At 40.4% G+C, this 25,258-nt stretch overlaps 1 protein-coding gene across 1 annotated transcript; it reads left to right on the forward strand.

Annotated features, from left to right (window-relative positions):
• The first annotated feature begins 7,592 nt into the window (after positions 1 to 7,592).
• On the forward strand, positions 7,593 to 24,087 carry LOC308686930 (putative C-type lectin domain family 20 member A). The gene is made up of 5 exons (XM_081359040.1): positions 7,593 to 7,647; positions 14,783 to 15,154; positions 16,550 to 16,888; positions 18,991 to 19,079; positions 23,236 to 24,087. Exons 1-5 carry the CDS (start codon positions 7,608 to 7,610, stop codon positions 23,347 to 23,349), a joined length of 954 nt encoding a protein of 317 aa, XP_081215166.1. The 5' UTR covers positions 7,593 to 7,607; the 3' UTR covers positions 23,350 to 24,087.
• The last annotated feature ends 1,171 nt before the right edge of the window (positions 24,088 to 25,258 follow it).

The raw sequence follows: 25,258 nt of genomic DNA on the forward strand, positions 1-25,258 counted from the left end.
AGAACCTCCAGTAAATTACATGTTTTTTATTTTATTTTAGTTGTCTCTTGTCTTTTTCTTATATTTCACAATTAAGATTTAGCCAATTGTTTCCCTTAAATTAATTAAAATCCACTTATTAAAGCTAAGCTTTTGGCGGTTTGAGGTTGCTTGTCATAAATGTGACATTGATATAGGGATGCACCGATATGAAAATATTGGCCGATACGATAACCGATAGTTCCTCATATTTGAAAGCTGCCAACCAATATATTGGCTGATAAATCTAAATCCAAATTGTTTATATTTTTTGAGAGCCTGATTACAAAAACAAAAGTCTCACTATGTCCCAAACACACAATTATAATGTTCTCATGATAGTTTTATGTAGTCGATATGACAGACAACTGTTGCAGTTTATTGTATTTCAATTTTTTGAAGTGATTCCAATCATATTTGACACAATTCAAAACCATCAATGTTGAACAGTGCTCATCTGAAGTGTCTTTGCTGAAGGAATTAATACATTATTTATAAAATGTATTATATCCGCCAAATTTTCTTATCGGGCCGATAACGATAACATTAAAAATTAACATATATTGGCCGATACCAAACCGCAGAGATGTTCACAAGTCTTTCATCTGGAGTTTGAGTCAAGTCTGAAGTCTTTTGTCACGAGTCCAAGTCGAGTCTCGAGTCATTTCATGCCTTAAAAAAATAAAAAAATTCTCATACTCAAAAATACTATTATTTGTATTATATAGACAAAATATATGATCTTTCTATTATCTGTTTTGTTTGTAATAAAGGTCCTAAGATTTAAGGGATAATGTAAATCCAGCTTGTTACTTTATTAATCCATTATAATGTATAAAACAATCGTCCTGGCAACAAGATAATCTCTAAGTGGACACAAGATGGCGCCAGTCGCGGTTTGTAATACAGTAGTTTGTTATACAGCGGCTTTGTTATTGATGACAGTCATTATCTAAAAAAAATCATACCTCAGAATGTTTTAAGTCAATAGAAAACTATACATGCTGATTGCAATATGTTAAGATATGCGCTTAAAGTAATGGATTAACATCCTTCTATCTCCTCTCTCTAAATACATTAAGAGAAAGAAAAGCTGCATATACTTTGAAAAGATCGATACAAGTAAAACATAGTGCTATAGGTTTAAAGGCTAGATTTTATTTGATAATGTTTTAACAGGCTTGCAGTCCAAATTTGTAATATTTATGTAATGTGACTAACCTTTGTGGATGTGATGTCTCATCAAATTTGTCAAAATTTAATTGTTTTCCCACATTCTTTGCATCTAGCCCATTTGATGTTAATAAACCCAAATGAAAGAATAATGAAACACAGGACATGATGGTAATCTGTCCATTGTGCCAATGAATGGTATGCACCTGAGGTTTGCCTTGATGTAGAGTGGCGTGAGGGTTGTATCTCAGACATGATAAAGATGTAAATTTTGGGACACATCATCAGTAGTGTACCTTTGAATCAGGGGGTGTTTCGGCCTTTCAACACTAGACACCCTCATCAAAGGTGGCCAGCTACAGGGTGATCAAACCTGAGCTTGTGTCCCATGCCCAATCATGAGAATTGCCTGGTTGTTTAAATGACGCAGCCCACGGGACTATGCAAGGCAGGGGGCATCCTCTTCTATGAGTCAAGCCTAGAGCTGACCGCATACCTTGTTCAACCTCTTCCTGGAGGGTTGTGACCTGGGTTCTCAAGTGGGCTATGGGGTGGATTAATGAGTAGGTCATGTTGATGCTCTTGGAGCCCAGCAAGGGTCCTTCCGCTTAATCCAGGAAAGATTAGTTGCTGGCCAATATCGACTAGCATCTTCCAGTCCCGGGCCATGGCTAGTTGTACAGCTTCTGGTTTGGTAGGGGAATGGTTGGGCTTTTTCTGTCCCTCTCGAATGAAGGTTGGGTCCGTGAAGGAATTGGTTACTCTCAGAGGCAAGGAGTTGGTGGTATTCTTCTTGCTCTGAAGAGCTGCTGCCAGACTCCTGAACACCTGGGTTGTGCCTCCAGGTGTAACGGCCTTGTGTGAGGCTGGTCTTACATCCGGTCAAGATGTGTTTGAGAGTCGCTGGAGTTGGGCAGAGGGCACAGGTTGGGTCCTCGCCATACCACTGGTGGAGGTTTTTTGGAGATGGGAGCACATCATAGGTGGCTCTGATGATGAAGCTGATGTTGCTTGGCTCCATTTCCCAGAGCTCCCTCCAGCTGAGCTTTCTCCTCGCCAGACCTTCCCACCTCATCCATTGTCCCTGCTGGGAAATCTAGACGCACCCTAGCAGTAGGAAATGTAATTTGCAGCCAGGGTCGTCTAGCAAACAAACTCTAGTCAGGTAAATCACATCGTGTATAGAGTCGGTCGGCGGGCTTAACATAATGGCGGCAGAGTTGTGACTGTTCCACGTGAATTCCCTGCTACTTGAAAACAAAGAAGAGCTGCTGCTGTTGGCGAACAGCAGTCTTTCGAATCGGCTTTGGCCATGACTCTGGAAGTTAAGACTTGGAGTTAAGCTTTTCTTTGAGAAAAGAACAAAGAACATAACACCATATGTGGAACACCCCCCATGGACTAATTTACGTCGCTCTGACTACGTCACTGTCTTCGTTGCTCTGGTTGGTTGTAGCGCTATCCTATTGTGTGCAGAGGGAATTTAAAAGACAACCATTCAACAGTTCCACGGACCCACAGCCCCAAACCCCATCTCTGCAATAATAATGAATAAAGGCTGGTTTAAAGTACTTCTTCCTGCCTCTATGTATTAATGCTCATGGGTAGCCTAAATGGGTTCCATTCAGACCTTAACATTAAGTATTTACTGTAATGTGTCAACAAGATTCAACAAGACATTTTCACCTGGCTATACCCAATGTTTAGATCTGTTGTGGTATTTATGCAAATTAGCACATACATAATTAGATTATGCACCGTTTGTCCATGTTAACAAACAATTAAAAAAAAACTTGTGATACATTTTTTATTTGTCTTGATCGACACTTTCCCCTAATGGGATTCTTCGGGACTTTTTTTTTTCCTTTCTCAGGACTAACAAATCTTTCTTTCTGTTTCTTTCTAACTAATCTTTTTTTTCTTTATTTCTTTCTTACTTATCTTTTTTCTTTCTAACTATTCTTTCTTTCTATCTAATCTATCAATCAAAGTTTAACTACTTTTAACTTAAAACTACTTACTCTTTAAGTTTTAACTTAAAACTCTCTAGCCAACTTAAAGTTTGTCTCAATAAACTTTTTTTTTTTTTTTTTTCTAGTTTATAATTTAATATACATTTTCCTTAAAATAGCTTACTGACCTGGACTAAAATGTATAGGCTATGTGCACTTAATGTGTGTTTTATCAGTCTTTACCAAGTTCTCTTTAACTTGCATCTCATAAAGGTGTGTGTTTGCTTTAGCTACTTAAGGAAATGAAAATCTCTCTCTCTCTCTAAACTTATAAACACCCATATCTTTTTTTACGACTTACAAAATATATGACTTACTGAGACATACATGGACATGTTTTTAATGTCATTTTCAATTTTCCCTGCACAGTCCATCATCAGTGGCCAAAAGAAATCAAAGTGGCTTGACACTTTTTCCAAAAGTGTTCCACCAACAAGTGCATGTGCCGTTGAACTTTGAATATCAGGAGCAAATTGATGCAATCCACACTCACCTGACATCAATTATGGGCAGCACACACACACACACACACACACACACACACACACACACACACACACACACACACACACGGTGCCAAGATCAAATTCACCATGGATGTCCTTTTTAAAAAAATGTTTATGTTTAATATTTTTATCAGTGAGCAGGAGCACTTTGAAAGGAGGATAGAAAAACAATTAAAGAAGAGTGGCAAGCCATAGGGGAGTCATCTACGGGAGTCATCATAATTCATAAATGGTGTGAATATTTTTATTTAATTTTTTTTGTGAACAACAATATTGTCTCTTCTAAATGGCTCTTGGAATTTTAGAAAAGGCATAAATTGTGTTTGTCTTCATAAAATGCTATGTAGGACACTGTTTTGTAGCTGTATGACGACCAATAGAGAATAGTACAGCAGATATTTCATCGAGGATCCATATGATTACACGGTACTGTATGTCTAATGGGCTAAATATGGATAATATCTAAATGCAACTTTATATAAATTCACAACAACATATTTCACTCAGTCTCCTGTATATAAAAGCCTATGATGAATATAACTATACTACAGTACTGCCCTACAAAGCAAAAAGGCAGTAACTGCATTTTTGGTCAAAAATGAGTTATTATCATTTTCATGACATTCAAGACATCCTTTGTTATGTGACAAAACATCTTATCTCAAATGTGTGTCGTTTTGGAGAAAAATGGTAATAGTTTTTGGAGAATCTGTAGTTACTGCCTTTTTCCTTGGTATGGTGCCACGTTTTTGGTAAGTAATACAAAACAAATGTACAAGCAAGAATACAGTAACTGCAAAATAGGGGTAAAATATCAAATTAAATATGAGGATTGATATGTACAAAGAGTAAGCCAATATAAAGTAACAAAACAGCCACATGTCCAATAATCTACCTACAACTACTTAGGCTGGATGACAGAATAACTTTAAAGTCATTTTTCTCAGTTCTGCACTCTGCGTAGTTACTGCCTTTTTGCTTTGTAGGGCAGAGTAGGGGATAGAGTTGTGGAAGGCCTGTACTTCATGTTAATAAATGTATAGCAGCAAAGACAACGTCGGCAGTGTTGACGGCAAAATAGGCTACAGAATATTTCGTTCTGTATTGAGAGGTGCAATATTTGAAAATCGATAATATTTTTTTAAATTACATTTATATTGTATTTATGTCAAAACCTAGAGAGTTTCAAACATCAAAATGTCATTTATTAATATGTATTCGTGTCAAAATGACAGAAACATCTTTTCCTATTCTATTTTGTCTGGAAACGCTTCCAACACGCTTGCGTGTCGCGTGAAAAATAGGCATCGGTTCTATTTCTAGCTTCCACGCGTTTTCCGTGTTTTTTTTTTTTTTTTTTTTCTTGGCTCCCATGTTAACTGCCTGCGTGACACACGCGTCTCAGGCGCAGCTCGAGACGCGTGTGTCACGCAGGCAGTTAACATGGGAGCCGAAATAAAAACGGACACGCCATGCATCCAGTGTGTCGCCGGCCTTACAAATCTGGAACGCGGTCATTCTTAGAAGTATCGATATTAATACATTTAGGAATCGTGACGTTTTTAATTTCCGATTTACTTTTGAAGTATCAGTGCAGGGTGGAATATTTCAACCTCGAGATAGCAACAGAGGTCTTGCCGAGGGAAAGAGTGCTCAGAGGAGACTTACTACTTATCGTGGAAATACACACGTGGGGGTTGCCCAAGCGGGGAACCATGCCCATGGAGGCACCTAGCCAATCACGAGGGCTGACCAACCAGGCATGAACTCTGGTATGATCAACTGTGCAGGAGGAACTCAGGATCTATGGAGAACTGATTTGAGTAAAATAGCGCACATATCCAGTCCGTGGAGTGCAATGGTGCAGCAAGCGATGACACAGAGCAGGTCCTACTTACTGGCCACTGGGAGCGAGTACATGAGAGGACACTGGCTCTACACTGAGATTGTAGAATCTCAGGCCTGCAGGTCCCCTACTACAGACCACCGCTATGGATGCCCCAGGCACCTCTGAAACAGTTTCAGGGGAACCGCATTCTTTCCCCTCAAATTGACTCAGGCAATTCAGCAATGACTGCAATTCAGCAATGACTGTGCACGCTCGCTCATAAGCTGCTGCATAAAATGCGTGTGTGGCGAGCACGACGAGGTCGAGGGCCGTGGGAGGACGGCGGGAGGACGGTGCGAGGCCGGTGGCGTGATTGATAATGAGCGACACGTGCGCGACGCACCAGTCTCACATCTCTCACGGAGGAGCGGAAGCATAAAGGAGGAGCAACGACAGTGAAGAGCGAGAGAGGAACAGGCCTGTGTTTTATTTGATGTTCTGTGTTGCCAGCAGTTGTCCGTGAGGGGCTGCTGGCTTTTACTTTCATTTTGTATTTGTTTTATTTTTGTCATTAAAAGTCTTTAAATGTTCGCCGGTTCCCACCTCCTTCGTTCCCGTAACAACATACCTTGTTACAGCGTGCATGGCGACCGAGTCGATTTCCATACCGAGAAAAGGGATCCTCTGCACGGGAGAGAGTTAGCTTTTTTCCCAGTTGACCCAAAGGCCGGGAGAGGTGGACTCAACTGAACTCAAGAGTGAGCTAGAATAAGCCAGTCATTGAGATAATACAGAATGCGAACCCAGTGTTGCCTGAGTGGCACAAGGGCTGCCTCGACGACCTTCATGAAGACGCGGCTAATCCGAATGAGAGTACTGTGTACTGATATGCCTGCCCCTCAAAAGCAAACTGTAAAAATGATCTGTGTCGAGGAAGAATGGAGACATGAAAGTACGAATCTTTCAGGTCGATCGCTGCAAACCAATCCGACAGACAAATGCATTCTAAAATGTGTTTAGCTGTCAACATCTTGAATGGAAGCCTGTGCAGGGTTCGGTTCAAGAAACGCAAGTCCAGGATTGGTCGTAACCAACCGCTTTTCTTGGGCACAATGAAGTAAGGGCTGCAGAAGCTGGACTTCATCTCGGCTGGAGGACCCGAATGGACCATGCGCCCACAACCAGACACACATGGACGAGACATCTTTAAAAAGCCTTGCCCGTAAAAGCTCTTTTGGAAGAAAAGCTCTTTAGTAGTGCTGAAGCGCCCAGGGGAGAAACACGAGCCGCGTCCAAGCCACTGCACAGACCAGCAGCAGGACCGTGAATCCGCTGAAATGCGCCGTCACACTAAAATCGACTGAAGAGCGCTCGTTGCTTGAAGAAGGCGAAGGAGAAGCACATACACACTTCGGCTCCGAAACAAAAACATAATGTGAGATTGCACTTGCGGCTCCTTTTATACCCATGCGATGCAAACTCCGCAGACCCATGGAATTTTCATACCATTGTCTCATTTTCTAATACTCGAAGGTGATAGGGCTCGAAGGTGAAACTCCCATTTCGTCAGTCACTGACGTTACTCATAGTGACTGAATGAAAGGGAACTTGCTATCACTACAGGACAGGTGGGCCAAAACTTCATCCGTCGAGACTTAATTCAGAAGAGAACTGGTAATTACGCTGTACTTTTAAGAGATGCAAGTTTACACTTTCTCCTCTGATTAATAATGTTGTAATGACAATTCCATTAACAGATTTTATGGATGTTTTGTTATTAATCTAATCTCTTTTCTGAGCATCACCTCGTCTTGTTGTAGACAGACATGTCATTTTACTATTAATTAATTAATTAATTAATATAATTAATTTCTTATATTTTCATAATTTGGCTGCACAGCGAAGAACACGTTGATAAAGCATGAAATTATGCACTTTTCCTCATTCAAATACATTAAATCTAAGAAAAATCAAGTCAATTTTTCAACTTAAATGCAAGATATGTATATTAGTTAACTAATTACATTTTTTGTATTTGTACTTTTTTCCAGTGACAAAATCTCTGGTAAGATGATGGACCAAATTTGTCTTCATCTGCTTTCTCTTTCAGGTAAAACATTATGTAAAACATTAAAATAACATTACAAAAAACCAACAAATAAAAACAGAGAAATTACACCACATGATTTGCATATTTGTTCCATTTACATACAGTGATATTACAACAAACTGTTCTGTGAAATATTCTACAAATCTTTGTAGAGGAGAGTGAGATTTGTCCTCTAGACATTCAAAATTCCATGTAATCAAGCCAATAATAATTCAGGTTGTCTACTATCAACTGACAGTTAAAGAAAGAATCTACATGAGAGAGCCAAAGAAATATTAATTCTCATAAAATCAAAAAGCTGTCCAGACAATATTCGTCACTAGCGGCCCATTATTCTGGTTAATCAAGTACTAAACAAACTTAAATTAACAACAACAAAAAAGAAGCCTTAACTATAGCCGCCATATCTGCAACAACATATCTACATCTGATCATTACATTACAATTATTCAAATTATCAGTGTTAAGCATGATAATATGGTAAAATATCACACTGAAGTAGGCTGATTTAACAATAACATTTATTTAAAATAAAAGTTCTTCTTTTGGCAAAATGACATTTCCTTAATAGCCTAAACAGAGGCTTTACTCACTTCAATGTTTCATTAAGGGCGTTTTTCCACTGGGTTCGTTTGCTGCGGTCCGAACCCGAGTGCGCTAGTTCCCGGCGCCCCCCGCAGCGTTGGTCTGGTTTCACACTCAATTAGTTGTATCGAACCCAGGTGCGTTTGCAGTGATCTTACGTCATCGCAAACGCAATCAAACAATGATATCGACAGTGATACGCATGCGCGGGATACTACACTTCCTGAACAAGCGCGCACCCAAGTCCGTGTTGCTTGCACATTAACGCGAACCACACCACGGTTCGGGAGCAACCGAGCTCAGACCACCTCCTCCAGGTAGTCTCGGGTTCGGTACTCTAGTGCGCACCCGAGTCCGATGACAGCGTTCACATTAGCGATTTTTCATGCGAACCGTGCCCCGGTCCGCACTAAACTGCGAGTGTGAAAGCGCCCTAAATCACTGTTGGAAAAAACTCTTATCATATATTTTTTTTTCCTTTATAAAGGGCTCCATCTTTCATTTCAAATTCTTAAATTTAATCAATACATTCAATTAAAATAATAAGACACTAGGCTGTTACCAATCTAATTAAATAATTTACATTGAAAACATACAACTGTATTAAATTAGATTATTAACTGAAATATTTAAAATTCTCTTTCACTTGTCCCTTCAAAAAAAGAGAAAAACACACGTGTCCCGGACAAGCGTTAATGTCGAGCCTTGATATGTTCCCTTTCGAGGGAACTTGCGCTGCGTCGAGAATTGACACATTGGGGAATGCCTTCAGCGTGACGCGTCTGAAGTCTGTATAGAACTAGTCCAATCTTGATTGGTGTTGCGTCATGACGTCACTCGTGACATCCATGTGACGGAGATGCGGAAGTTATAAAGAGACGCCGGCACATAACAGCGTTAGCTTCTGTTCTTCAGCAAGCGTTCTATGTCTAAACTGTCTGTCTTATTTAGTGTTGTTTGTCAAATGCCCCTGAGAACGCTCCGCTCCCGCCTGAGCCTGTTCGATGAGCCTGATCGCTCCCTGTGGATCAGGTCCCGCGGCTGCCGAGGCAGCGCAGTGCTTGCATTCATGGGGATCGCAGATGGAGCTGGTTGATGATGTTGAGACGGCTTCGGCTTTCTCAGCATTCAGACGCCAGCTCCGTCGGTCCCGCTCGCGGATCGGAAGCCCGCTCCACGGCTTCTTCTGCCCACGAAACGGACCCGATGCTCGAACTATCTGGCTCCGAGGAGCTAGATGTTATGAGCATCGAGGCAGGAGAACGTGATTCGCCACCCCATTCTCCTGCCTTTGAGGAGCTGCTGGAGGTTGTGACCAGAGCAGTCAGTAAACTGAATATTGAATGGCCATCAGAGAAGCAGGAAGCGACAAAGAAAAGTAAACTCGATGAGCGCTTCCTGCAATCACGTTCACAACCTTCGCGTCGGAGTCTTCCATTTTTCACAGATCTCCACACTGAGGTGTTGAGATCGTGGGATAAGCCCTTCTCCTCACGTATATCGAGCCCCCTCGTACATTATTATTGTAATATATTGGGCACGAAGGAGAAGGGCTATGGGATGATGCCGCGGGTAGAAGAGACTTTTGCATCACATCTCTCGCCCGACACTGCATCATCCCTGAGGGCTCCGGGGCCTCCCTCCAAGCCCTGCCGTACAACATCGGCCTTGGTAAGGAAAGCATATATGGCGGCAGGTCGGGCTGGTGCATGCCTGCACACAATGGGGCTACTGCAGGCATACCAGGCCAACCTCCTCAAGGAGGTGGAAGACAGCGGGGAGGTCACCCTCGACGACATTAAAAAGATGCGTCGAGCGGTCGACTTGTCTCTCCGAGCCACCAAGGAGACGGCCCGCGCTATTGGCCGCTCCATGGCAGCTTTGGTGGCTACGGAGAGACATCTGTGGCTGAATCTGTCGGGCATCGGGGACAGGGTCAGGGCCTTCCTCCTCGATGCCCCGATTTCGCCTTCTGGCCTCTTCAGCGATGCCCTTAATAATGTCGTCGAGAGGTTTCAGGAGGCGAAACGACAGTCAGCCGCTTTTAAACAGCTAATCCCCTGCCGTCGTTCCAGGTCTCGTGGGTCTGCTGCCAGGGGGCAGTCCCACGAGGCCTCTGCCAGCTCCTCACACCTGCAGATGCAGAAGGAGAGTGTTGCTTCTCGAGCTCCCCCGCAAAAGGCCTGGAGCCAGAGGCAACACTCTCAGCCGAAGCCTTCCAAGCCGAAAGCAGATCTGAGGACTGTTATTCAGGCGAGGAAGGCTTGGGCGAAGAGGCCCTGACGCGATGCGCAGGCCTCTGAGGGTGGTCCCCCCCGCGATCGAGCAACAACATCTCGCTCCTTCGCGGAGCCCTCAGGAAATCGATGTTTGCCTTCCGCCGTTAAATGAGCTTCGGGACGCATCGGTTTCCAGCGAACGTGAATCGCAGTGTCCGCCCGTAAATATTGCGGCCCTGTCAATTTCGCTTCCTCTCACAAGGCCTGTAGAAAAACGATATTGGTTAACTCCTGCCAGTCAGCTGCTTCAGGTCACCGAAACTCTAAATATGATATCCGAGGCCAGTCCGGACAGACTCGTCCCCCTAGTAGATTATTTAGACACCTGGAGGGGTCTTCAAAATATATCTCAGTGGGTCCTGCGCACAGTGGAAAAAGGGTACAGAATTCAATTTGAATATCGTCCACCAAGGTTCAATGGGGTCATACACATGCTTGTCAGCCCCGAGCAGGGTCAGGTCATGGAACAGGAAGTTCAGTCCCTCCTGGCAAAGGAGGCCTTAGAGCAGGTTCCTCCTCAGGAGAGGGAAGCCGGGTTCTACAGCCGGTACTTCATAGTTCCCAAGAAGGATGGGGGGTTACGTCCTATTATAGATCTCAGGGTATTGAACCGGTCTCTGAGGAGATTCAGGTTCAAAATGCTAACCATACCGTTAATCAGGTCCGAGGACAGGTTTGTCACGATAGACCTAAAAGACTCGTACTTCCATATATCCATCCTTCCCCAACACAGGAAGTTTCTAAGGTTCGCTTTTGGGGGGAAAGCGTATCAATACAGAGTTCTTCCATTCGGCCTAGCGTTGTCACCTCGCACCTTCACGAAATGCATGGATTCTGCCCTTGCTCCATTGAGACTTCAAGGCATTCGCATCCTCAATTATATCGATGATTGGCTCATTCTAGCACAATCAGAGGAGATGGCGGTTCAACATCGAGATGTTGTTCTGAACCATCTAAGGTGCTTGGGATTGAGACTCAATATCAAGAAGAGTTCATTAATTCCTCTACAGAAAACGACTTTTCTAGGAGTAGAATGGGACTCAGTCACGATGCGGGCACAATTGTCTCCTGCTCGTGTAAACACCATCTTGACTACAGTAACGAGTATCAAGCTAGGCCAGGCCATCACTGTCAAACATTTTCAAAGAGTTCTGGGTCTTCTAGCAGCAGCGTCCAACGTGATACCTTTTGGCCTGCTGTATATGAGAGCCCTGCAGTGGTGGCTCAGGATCAGAGGGTTTTCCCTGAAGGGAAACCCATTTTGCACGATCAAAGTAACGCGCAGATGCCTTCGTTCTTTGATAATGTGGAAGAAACCATGGTTCCTGTCCCAGGGCCCTGTGTTAGGAGCACCGTGTCAGAGAAAATTTTTGACCACTGATGCATCCCTCACAGGCTGGGGTGCGGTCATGGAGGGCCGCTACACCAGGGGTCTGTGGAGGGACCACCATCTCTCTTGGCACATCAATTGCCTAGAGATGCTGGCTGTGTTTCTGGCACTCAGACATTTCCTTCCAGACCTCAGAGGCCATCATGTTCTAGTTCGAACAGACAATACGTTGGTGGTCTCATACATAAATTGTCAGGGGGGCCTGAGAACGCGCCCACTATGCAAACTGGCGCATCAGGTTCTTCTGTGGTCCCAGGGCAAACTTCTCTCAGTCAGAGCTATGTTTATCCCTGGGAACAAAAATGTGGGGGCAGACATCCTGTCGAGGCAGGGGCTGAGGCCCGGGGAATAGAGACTCCACCCCGAGACGGTGAAGTTAATATGGAGAGAGTTTGGTCAGGCGGAAGTGGATCTGTTCGCCTCTCACGAGAACACCCACTGTCCGCTCTGGTTCTCCCTCACTCATCCAGCTCCCTTGGGACTGGATGCCATGGTGCAGGCGTGGCCGAGGCAACGCCTGTACGCATTTCCCCCGATCGCTCTGCTCCCAGGGGTTCTAGAGAGGGTCCAGAGGTACGGGATCAGCTTGCTACTAGTAGCCCCTTACTGGCCGACCCGAGTATGGTTTTCGGACATCATAACTCTACTTGCAGGTCCTCCGTGGCAAATACCTATCAGGAGGGACCTTCTTTCTCAATATTTCACCCTCGGCCGGAGCTATGGAAACTATGGGTCTGGCCCCTGAGGGGGACCATCTCATAAATGATGGTCTCTCAACTGAGGTTGTTGAGACCATCCTAAACTCTAGAGCCCCCTCCACGAGTAAACTGTATGGATTAAAATGGAATGTATTCAACTTATGGTGCAGAGAACATCAGTTGGATCCAGTTAACTGCCCAGTGGCTTCAGTGCTGGAGTTCCTCCAGAGTCGCTTCTCTGACGGACTTTCCCCATCCACGATTAAGGTCTATGTGGCGGCCATAACTGCCTTCCACACGCCTTTAGGGGTGGGCACCCTGGGGAAACAGCCACTTATAATACGTTTCCTTCGTGGAGCAAGGAGGATGAGGCCTGTCGTCCAGCCCAGGGTCCCCACGTGGGACCTGGCTGTGGTTCTTGAGGGGTTGTCCCTGGCACCCTTCGAACCTCTGGACACGGTGTCTGAGAAATTTCTATCTTTGAAAGTAGCTTTCCTGCTCGCTATTACTTCCCTGAAAAGAGTTGGCGATTTGCAGGCGCTATCCATTGCTCCCTCTTGCCTCGAGTTCGCTCCCGGCAGAGTAAGAGTCATTCTCCATCCTAGACCTGGCTATGTGCCTAAGGTGCCTACAAATGTGGCACGGTCTGTAATTCTTCAGGCGTTTCATCCTCCACCGCATGTGTCTGATGAGCAAGCAAAGCTATACCTTTTATGCCCGGTCCGAGCCCTTGAGGCATATGTTCAGAGAACAGTTATTTGTGTGTTTTGGGTCACTTAAGAAGGGTTCCCCTGCCTCTAAACAAACTATCAGCAGATGGATAGTAGAAGCTATTTCTTCAGCTTACAAGGCACGCAACTTGCCTTCGCCTCTTCTAATAAGAGCCCACTCAACCAGAGGAGTGGCTTCCTCTAAAGCTTTGTTAGCGGGTGCTTCCCTTCAAGAGGTCGGTGATGCCGCTGGCTGGGCCTCCCCACACACATTCATAAGACATTACAGTCTAGATCTGCCCTCTACACCGGGCTCACAAGTGCTCTCGTCTTGAGTGTGCCAGATTGCTTCACACCAGGGCGTATATCTCTCAGTATGGCGCAGTGGACATTTCGTTCCCCAATGTGTTGATTCTCGACGCAGCGCGAGTTCCCTCGAAAGGGAACGTCTCGGGTTACGACTGTAACCCTTGTTCCCTGAGAAGGGAACGAGACGCTGCGTCCCTCGGCCACACTTCGCGCGCTCCTGAGAACGACTTGCTTCGACCAATCAGAAGCTAACGCTGTTATGTGCCGGCGTCCCTTTATAGCTTCCGCATCTCCGTCACATGCGATGTCACGAGTGACATCATGATGCAACACCAATCAAGATTGGACTAGTTCTATACAGACTTCAGAAGCGTCACGCTGAAGGCGTTCCCCAATGTGTCGATTCTCGACGTAGCGTCTCGTTCCCTTCTCAGGGAACAAGGGTTAAAGTCGTAAACCAAGACGGTTTCCTTGATTGGTTTTCCCTGAAGAGTTACGTTGAAAACGAACGTAAAAGAGTGATCCGCGCAGCACTATCGGCAAACTATACGGCTTGAGAATGGACACAGGCCGGGAACCGTATAGTAGGCTACCCAAAAAAGGAACAAAATAAGAAATAACATTATTGAACAACACTGTTAAAATACAATGTATATTGCAAGTTTTATAGTTTATGTTATTTTAAATCATTAATTGTTATGATTGTTTATTATAATAATAAAATTGTGGATTAACCAGAAAACATTAACACACTGCAATTGTTGTTTTACACTTTAAAGAACAATATTAAAATCAAATCCTTATTTAATCTTGGACAAACGCCTATTATGCTATTTTAACTTCCTCATAATACACGCAGCTCTTTTCGCTCAATGAGAGCTGTTCTGCTCGGTCAGAAACTGAACGCTCATTATCATATCTGAATCTCACTTTAAAATAAAGACGTCAATCAATCTCCAATATTTTAGCACTGCTTTACAACAGAAATACTACATATACTACCAATAGGCTATTGTAATTCCTAAACGAAAAGACAACAATAACTTGTTCAACAATGATAAAAATCCAGCCAAATAGAAACAAATACATTGAGTGGAACCTTTAAGAAGGACACTGGGGAAAATAATATATACAAATCTGGAAATGAGTGTATTCTGTCGACAGGATTCCTGTCACTGACTCTGTGTGATCCACACGAGTATGTTCTGATCCGAGAGGCGATGCCGTGGGGAAAAGCTCAAAATTATTGCAGGGAAAACCACATCGACCTGGCCACGGTTCAGAGCGATGAAGACTGGACCACTCTGCAAGAAGTCAAAGATGAAGAAGGGTTTAGTTCATTTGCCTGGATTGGACTCTACAATGACATCAACAGCTGGCGTTGGTCTTATCAAGACGAGAGTGTAGTGTTTCAGTCCTGGGATTCTGGCCAGCCGAATAACTACGGTGCGGGAGAGGAGTGTGCCACAATATATTACCCTGGAGACTGGAGGGATTTCCCCTGTGATCAAATTAGATATTTCGTGTGTAGTGACGGTGAGAAACACTCTTTATTGATGCTCATTATTTCAGTTTATGCATTTATTACATATCCATCTATTTATTTATGTAGCCGACGCTTTTATCCAAAGCAACTTTCAAATGAGGAATATGGTATGCATGAAGACATTAATATAATGGCATTAGGGGTGGGGGATAGAAGTAAACATTTATATCACAATTGGGCAGGATCATGAATTTTGTGCAAATGAATAACTGTAATATTAAAGTGCAACAACCCAATAGAAGGATGTGCGCAATCATATTTAGACTGCAATTACATTCACAAATTGAGTAAATATGATTTTTAATGTTGTGGCGCTAGAGATTCAGCATCGCAGTTTTACTTATTTAAATGGTTTATCGGTTTATCCAGTATTTCACCAGCCCCTAAATTACATTGTCTTAGGATTTAATTATAATCAATTTACATAATCAGTTAATAACACAATGACCTCAACTGGAACTCTAGTGGCTGCATTGGGATTTCACACCATTTAAGTCCATGTCACACAAAAAATATAAAAATTTTATTAGGGATGCAGTGCACGATATATCGCCACCATATCGGTATCAGCTGATATATGTCCTTTTTTAATGTTATCGTTATCGGCCTGATTATAAAATTTTGCCGATATATTAAAGCAGATAAATGATGGATTACTTCCTTCAGCTGAGACACTTCAGATGCGCACTGTTTGAATTGCGTGAAATATGATTGGAATCACTTCAAAAAAATGAAATACAGTTAAGTGCCACAGTAGTCTGTCATATCAGCGACATAAAATTATTATGAGAAAATTATATACATTATAAACGATATAAAAATTTGGATTTAGATATATCCGCCAATATATCGGTTAGCGGTTTTAAAATATAAAGAATTATCGGTTATCGTATCGGCCAAAATGTTCATATCAGTGCATCCCTAAATGTTATACTTTAAATATTCTCAAAATAGACATATAAAACTCAAAATGGGGAATTAAAGGGATAGTTCACCCAGTTTGTCAATAACTGATCATTATGTCATTTCAATCTTGTATTAACGCTTTCGTGGAACACAAAGGAAAACATTATACAGGTTTTAACACTGAAAATATTTGGTGTAAGATTTACAACTTTCACTCAAACATTGCTAGTAAATTTCACAAATAATTACAAAGAAATGCCAAGTAAATTAAACATGATATTTTGAAGTAGAAAAACTGAAATGGAGTATAAAAAAAAAAAACATTTTATCCATGCTGGGTCCATATAAACTATGGAAATATAATTGAAAAATTGACTTCTGGAAACAAATTTTGGCAGGTTTAAGAGGCTCACACTCGTTAAAGAAAATGATTTTAAAAATGAGCTTGTCATGCCTCTCGACTCTGTTGTTTTTCACAGAAAGAACCAACGCAACAGAGAAAATGGTTTTAATCAAAGCTGCAAAGACGTGGCTTGAGGCTCAGAAGTATTGCAGAGAGCATTACACAGACCTGGCCACTGTTAGGAGTCTAGAGGACAACAGACAGATCGTCAGCTTGATAGATACTATGGATGAGCCCTGGATCGGACTGTACCGGGACTCGTGGAAGTGGTCAGATCAGGCCACCTTTACTTCCTCAACCCAACTCGCTGCTCAGAGACTCAACGGGGAGCGCGAAAACTGTGCCGGTGTAAATCGTTATAATTCTATTGAGGATTTATATTGCTCTGGACTTTATTACTTCTACTGCAGCAATGGTAAGTTCTTTACTTTCCTTCTTTTCATTGTTTGTTGACTGAATATGACTGTTCATTTAATAAGAGTTTCCCAAACTGGAGGTTTATGAGAGAACTGTGAAAAGATAATAATTACTTAAAGGCAGGGTAGGTAGGATTTATTAAAAATTAAAGATCCAAATTTGTTAAAACTTTCTATATATATCAATACATAATTAAAATGTAAGAACTCTGAAAAAAAGAGTATAAAAATCAAGTGACTCTAGACCGTTTAATCTGTATTAAACACAGCTCATTATTTCGATTCGGGACGAATCAAAGGATTGGCTTAGGCGACTGTCACTCTCTCGCAACCATGGCAACCACCCTTTTGCCACACAGCACCTGCCCACTTGCGCGCGACCGTTTGATTTGAGGAGTGCGAGAGGCACGGAACCTGATCACACCTCCGTCCAGTAGATGGCGGTAATGCACTATGTTTGCAAGCTGCCAATAAAATCTATCGAAGAAGAAGAAGAAGGCACTGAACCTAGGAATACCAAAACAATGGCAGAGAAAGAGCAATCTAAATTTACAGTACCGGCATATGCAGTTAGTGAAGGCAAACCAGGCAAAAAAATGCCCCTTCCCCTCCGCTTGTAAATAATGCGTCCTCTAGCTCAGCGGTCGGAGTCGCGCGTTCATGTGTTTTGGGGGCGTGGCTTTGGAAGAAGCACAGAAATGAGGGAGTGGAGTGAATGGAAATAATGAGATGTCTTTAAAACAGTCGTGAGAGGTCTACAGACACTCGATTTTGATACTTTCTTTTTCAGAGTACTTACATTTTAATTATGTATTGATATGTACATAAAGTTTAAACAAATTTGAAAAATAAAATTTTTAGACCATTTCTACCTACCCTGCCTTTAAATCATACAAAATATCAATATTTATTATTGTACACATATTTTTATAACCACACAAATGCTAAAATGTATGAATATAGGGATGCACTCCAAAACCGTCTGAAACACGAAAATAGCTGTTTCGGCCGAAATGTTTCAGTAGTCGAAATTTCGGTGCATCACTATTTATAAATATGATATAATTTATAATAATAAAACAACACATTCACGTTCACAGTTCTCTGATGTTGATTAATGGTCACATGACAGGCAGATAAACAACTAAAGTATTTAATATTTTTCTTAGTAAGTGTTTTATTTAAAAATCATTCATTTTAATTTTGACACTTTAATTTTTATTTGATTTAATTATATAGACCCATCTTAAAATCGGTTCCGCATTTTTGGTTAGGGGAGCTCTGATTGGTCGTCCACTGATCGCTATTGGCCGATAATGGCTTTGGGAAGTTCGTCTTCACATCAGCACATCGTCTGCACAATAAGAGCTTGCTCAATAGAGGCAGCGTCGCTTCGTCACTAAACAGAATTACAGAATTAGAAAGTTGTGTATCAGTATATTAGATCTGTGCAGCTCTTAAAGTGACAGTAGCCTAATAATCCTGCTGCTGTCTCTGATTATTTCTCAGTCTTTTATTGTTTGATTAACATTAATGACACTCACTGCTCTTGAATGACACATTTTTGTAACCTTAATTGTAATGATTAATCTATGTTTAATTTTAAAAGATCATCCAGTATTATTTTACATTTGATTCATTATTAGATTTATTTTGTTTTCTTTCCTACTGTTACACCTACCTGAAAAAAATTACAGCACTGTTTATTTTACTAATCTTTATTCTCTTTTATTTATTTGTGCTACTGCTTGTAATTTGTATATTTGTTCTTATTTTATTACTGACTGTTAACTTTTTTGCTATTCAGTTCATAGTTTGAAATCAGGCTTGTTCTGTGTGTGTAAGCTATTGTGCAATTGCCCCATTTTAAAAACAAAAATGCACTGCATAATCAAACATTTAGTTCATTTTAAATAGATAGATATCGGTATAGGAAATAGATATCAGTGATCGTATCGACTCCAAAAATCCTGATCGGAGCACCCTTGATTTTAGTCAAAGGGGTTCGGCTGACAAGAAGTTTGGGAATCCCTAATCCACATTTTCATAAAGTATGATATAGTAAAACACAAAGTAAGATATTACGTGTGTTGTCCTGCAGTGAATAGAAAGCAGCAGGTGATCCGAGTGGAGGTCAAAGCCAGTGAGAATGCGGACGACGCTACACTGAGTGCACTCGTCTTAAACAAGGTGGGTTTTATAACACTCAACAGACTCAAATTAACCCTCTGGTGCTCTTCAGTCATTATTTTACAGACAAATTTTACACTTGTTTTTGTTTTGTTTTCTTTATCGGAATGGTAAGAAACTTGGCAAAGGTTGGCACTTGCTGTGTGAAAAAGAAAATCATGGACATCATTTGAACAGGTTAAATGATCCTGAAAAAAATAGTCACACTTGTGCTCCTCGCGGTCAAAAATGAGCTCATTGGGAAATTAAATGGGAGACGAGTTTCCTCTAGTGGAAGCGTTTGGAACTGCAGCCGAACACAATCTCACTGAAAGCTCATTTTTTGAGATATCAAACTTGTTTAGATTTATAGCTTTGATTTTCTCACAGTTTTAGAATAAAACATGTACGGTAACACTTTATAATAACTGCACACTATTAATCATTAATTAAGCATTAGTAAACAGTTAATTCATCATTTATAAAGCATTAATAAACATTAATAAGCAGTATATAAATACAGCTATAAATGCTTTATTCTTGATTTAAAAGCGTATCTATAATGTGTTTAATAATTGTATTGTCATACTTTATTAATGATCAATTTATCATTTCTAAATGAAGTATAGCATTATTTACAAAGCAGTTATTTATGAGTTGCCAGCTGATTCATAAGATCCCTTAGAAATTGTAAGTAAATGTAGTAAATTCAGGGAGTTATAAAGCATTTAGTAGTGGTCAGTTAACTATTTTTGTGAGCTCATCTAAAGTGAGGACTAGTTATGCCTTGTAAAGCATGTATAAAGGATATTTAAAGACTCAGTTATCTTCTAAACAGAAAAAGGAAACAAACACAACACTGTGATCTAGAACATATAAATATTAACAGCCTTTAAATCTCCCTTGTAAATGCTTTACAAGGCATAACTAGTCCTCACTTTAGATTAGCTCACAAAAATAGTTAACTAACAACTACTAAATGTTTTATAACTACCTGAATTAACCCTGAATTACAGTAGAAATACATGTTACTAAAGCATTTATTAACACACTAAGTAACTATTACTATATGTCTGAATAATAAGATATATGAATGTACATTTAAATAGTTTATTAATCATTTACTTACAATTTCTAAGTGATCTTATGAACCACTGACAACTCTTAAATAACTGGTGTGTAAATAATGCAATACTTCATTTAGAAATGATAAATTGATCATTAATAAAGTATGAAAATACAATTATTAAACACATTATAGATATGCTTTTAAATCAAGTATAAAGCATTTATAGCTGTATTTATAAATTGCTTATTAATGTCTATTAATGCTTTATAAATGATGAATTAACTGTTTTCTAATGCTTAACTAATGATTAATAGTGTGTAGTTATTATAAAGTGTTACCAACATGTACATATAAATTTTAAATAGTATTTTTGCAAATGTTTCATAACAATAAACGTAAAATTCTGTAACTTTTTAAAAAACTTTAAAAAGAGATCAAACGGAAGTCTGTGCTTTAAAGCACTCAAGATTTACCACAGTTTAAGTTGGAAATGTAATTGTCAATTTAATTTAGTGCCATATAATCCCATAAAAAAAAAAAAAAAGTAAATAAAAAAAAACATTATCGAACTAAAATATAGTAGGGGAGTACCGGGACAGTTGAAACACTTTTCAGATAAATGTCGTTTTCTAAAATAAGGTTACAGATAGATTTCTTATTTTTTTGTGATTAACTCACATATGTGTTCTCTTATTCACATATGTGTTATTCGGTACAAATATAGAATGATTTAAGTAAAATTTGACTTTGAACAGTAGTTATGCTTTGTTTCAATTGCAACACAGGGGTGGGACGGATGAAACATAACAGATTAAACGGCAACTATTCATCTAATGCTTATTTTTGTGAACAATACCTGACAAGTAACTTATTGTACATATTGTTACTAACATATTTTATCATTTATTTTAATTTAAAGGTTCATATTAACCATTTTTGTTATGTCGCCCAATAAACTATAGGCGATAAGCCGATGCTCATTTTGTAATCTTTCTAATAGGCTATTTTGATGAAGACAGACAAATCCGTTTTAATTAATTTTCGTACATTTCTTCCTTGAGTCATATTGAGTGTTTGCTAGTTGAATAGCCTGTGTTATGAAGAAAACGAGGTCAACCAGAAGATGATAAATTAAATTTATTGAAGATTGAAGATTGGACAATTGATGATTATTACAGAGATAGCATGTGTTGCGTAACTGAAAATTAATTCGCATTAAAAGAAACACAAGTCTAGAAACAGTATATGAATCTATATACAGCTGACCAGGTTTAACTGGCAGGACTTGGGAACACTTTAAACACTTGTTTCAACCAAACCTCTTTTGCCCTTAAACAAGAAAACTCTGATATTGCAAACTTAAAGGGCACCTATTATGCAAAATTCACTTTTACATGGTGTTTGAACATAAATGTGTGTTGGCAGGGTGTGTACACAACCACCCTATAATTATAAAAATCCATCCAGTGCTTTTTTTTATAATCCCCATAAATCATAAGCACTGTCTCAGAACAAGCTGTTCTCAGATTCGGGGCAATGTGACGTCACTTTGCACAGGCCCCGCCCACGACTGTTGATTGACACTGCAGTTTGAGCATAGCCCCGCCCTGAGTGAGCTGGACACGGAGTCCGCCATTGTTTCGACGCTGGAGCCGCTGTAGACAGGAATGTCTCCTAAGCGATTGAGGTGTGTTGTTGTTGGATGTAAGAATGAACATAGCAGTCTTCATTTACTATCGTTGTTACTCAAGGATGGATCTGTACTGTTTGTGATCCAGCTTACAGTCTCCGGAGCCACAGGCCTAACGTTACTGATCACGGAAGAAATTAAAGTGAGAGCGCGCACTTTATGACAGCTCATCGGTCGTTTTATGGATATAAGGTTTACCAGTTTATTAAGCACCCACTGAAAAGGTGTGTATATATTTGTTTACTGTTAGTTGTAACGAGTGTTTTGTGTATTTCGCTGTGTATGTTGTTTATGATAATAAAAGTGAGAGAGAGAGAGTTAATGGATAAGACTTTAATGCGCACTTATATACTGTGTTTATTCAGCTCTTACGGTGATTTTCTGGAGTAAAACTAAGGCTTCATCTTTTGTGTGATGTACAATAAACTTCATTGAACTCATCAGTATATTTTGGTCATCATTCGGACAGGGTCTGCTACAGCAGGCTTGTATTAATAGTGGATAAAAGCAGATGACAAATAAGTTATAACCATAATTAAACTAAACTATACCTGTTCTATCTCCATACAGCATATATTCTCTGGCTCTGTGGGCATTATTGTCCGACTCCGAGTCGAAATGAACACCGCAACTGAGAGTTTCTGTTCTGATGTTATCAGATGAGATTGTCCTGGCTCTGAGCGCGAGCTCGTGAAGCTCCGCCCCCTGTGTCGGCAGCAGCAGTTCATTTGCATTTAAAGGGATACACACTAAAACAGTATGTTTTTCTGAGCTCCAAAAAACGACAATCTGTGGGGAATTTTGAGCTAAAACTTCACATACATACTCTGGGGACATCAGAGACTTATTTTACATCTTGTGATAAAAGTCACAATAGGTGCCCTTTAAGGGTGTGTTGAAGTACTAATACACCTAAAAGTACCGCACGAAATAATTTAGTTACCACACTCAAAAACAGCTTTGCGGCTTTAACTCCAAAAGACACGACGTAAGGAAGAAATGTTTTTTGCGGGTATGGTAGGCATTGCATGCTGTACGTGCTAACGAAATTTGACGGACGTGAGTGGTTTTCAAGGAAATCTCAGTGTTTCATCCATCCCGCGTTTCAATCGTCCTGGCTCTCCCCTACATTCATTTCATTGAAAAAAAAAAATACATTTATGTCATTTTGACCGACATGCGAAGAGCGCCAGTAATGTATTAATGCTGTCACCTTTTGCGACATTTGTTTTTGGTGACGGATGGTCACAGATTTGTAAGCATTTGTTCATGAGTTGGTCAGTCCTTCGCGTAATGACAAAATATTGTGTATGTGTTTTGAGCTTCTCCAGTTTTTGCACTTTCGGCAAGATTTGTAAGATAATTTTGAGGAGAAATACATCACACTCGTTTAATGAAAGCCTGTTTTTGTGGTTTAGTTAAAGCAGACGCTGAGCGATCAGGACGTCACACTTACATGGAGGAAACAGCCGAACGGAAAAATCTTCCAGAAGAAAAAGACCACCAGTAATGCCAGTGCTCCAGTTTGCTGAAGTCATGTTCCTCATGGAGTGAAACTTCTCAAACCAATGCTTCATTTCATTCTTAGTTACAGATATCTGAATTAAATTAGATGAATTACATCTTACAAGTAATTAGTCAAAAATAAATGTAGATCTATTCGTTTAGCATTTCTTCATTTAGCAGGCAGATATGTACACCTGAATATGAGCTAACAAATGTAAACACTGTAAAATCGTCATGAAGAATAGCCTAAATAAAGGCCTTTGGGATGATATAAAAAACTGCATCAGATCTTCTCACAATAAAAAGAACTACTGAATTAAACACTAGTGAACTTCACACAAATGCACTGTATACAACTGTACGCTAATAAACACGGTCCTTTGCATTTGTTCTCTGATTCAGATACACGCGTGAATGTGCATTTGCATTTACAATAACAAGAGAGACTATTACGCCACAATGTTGATTCACAAATGTAAGTGGTTTGATGGTTCTGACACAGTGACTGTTACCACAATTACTCCATAACCTACACATTAGTTTATTAATTATCTAAGAATGAGAAAAAAATATATTTAGAAAACCCCTAGAACTCAAAAGTTTTGTGAGCCGACGCAAAATTTCTCAGGGTAACGCAAACATTTTGCAAGCGAACGCAAAATGAATGACATATAATTTTTCTTTCCATCTAATTTTTTTTTTTTTTATTTTTTTTTTTACCATCATCGTGTCCCATAGTTTACCTATAAATAGCTTAGATTTATAGCCTCAAGCCATCAGATTCATCAGTACTGAAAACTGGCACTGAAAAACTACTTACATACAGCTAGTAGAGCATCTTGAAAGTAAACAGTTTGGATTTAGAGCAGGTTACTCTACAGAAATGGCTAACTGGTACCTTACCGAGAACATTAAAGGGTTAGTTCACCCAAAAATGAAAATTATATCATTAATGACTAATGACCCTCATGTCGTTCCAAGCCCGTAAGACCTCCGTTCATCTTCGGAACACAGTTTAAGATATTTTAGATTTAGTCCGAGGGCTTTCTGTCCCTCCATTGAAAATGTATGTACGGTATACTGTCCATGTCCAGAAAAGGTAATACAGACATCATCAAAGTAGTCAAAGTGACTACAGTGGCTCAATCTTAAGTTTATAAAGCGACGAGAATACTTTTTGTGCACAAAAAACCCCTTATTATTCCACTATTCATTTCCTTCTCTCTGGACCTAAAAAAGGCCTTTGTCACCGTGAACCACAATATACTCTTGAATAAACTCACCACCTTCAACTTCTCTGAACATGCTATCAGCTGGTTTGCATCATATCTGGAGCATAGAGAGCAACGTGTTAAAATAAACACTGAACTCTCAACACCACTACAATCCATAATGGGTATCCCACAGGGCTCCATCTTGGGGCCTCTGCTGTTTAGTTTATATATAAACGATTTACCAACATGCTGTCAGTCAGCCAACTGTCAAATGTATGCTGACGGTACAGTAATTTAAGCATCAGCCAGGACACCAATTGCAGTGGCAGAGACCTTGAACTGTTTCAGAATGATAAGGTCTCATATACCTGTCAAGGCAGCTTTACTGTTTTTTCATGCCATGATACTCTCTCACTTATCTTATTGTGTTACTGTATGGGGCCAAGCCTCCCAGACGACAGTCAAACCCATCATATCACTATACAAACAGGCACTGAAAATAATGGATCAGAAACCAACTATGTGGCACCACTGTTTGATTGTACAGCAATACAAGCTTTTAGATTTTGATAGTTTTATTAAGTTCTCCTTTCTTAAACGAAATGCGCAAATAATCTAGCTCCAGCCGTACTCTGTCCTTTTGTGATTAAAATAAACAGAAGGAGAGTGGCCACTAGGAGAGCAGTGGGTGGCAACTGCATAGCAGAGGGGTCAAAACCAC

Source organism: Scardinius erythrophthalmus, assembly GCF_964197995.2.
Source record: "Scardinius erythrophthalmus genome assembly, chromosome: 2".
In the NCBI taxonomy this organism is placed as follows: Eukaryota; Metazoa; Chordata; class Actinopteri; order Cypriniformes; family Leuciscidae; genus Scardinius; species Scardinius erythrophthalmus.

Coding starts and splice junctions, on each gene's coding strand:
- LOC308686930 (XM_081359040.1), top strand. CDS start 7,608: ATGATGGACCAAATTTGTCTTCATCTGCTTTCTCTTTCAG. Junction 16,889..18,990: donor TTACTTCTACTGCAGCAATG/GTAAGTTCTTTA, acceptor GTTGTCCTGCAG/TGAATAGAAAGCAGCAGGTG. Junction 19,080..23,235: donor GTGCACTCGTCTTAAACAAG/GTGGGTTTTATA, acceptor TTTGTGGTTTAG/TTAAAGCAGACGCTGAGCGA.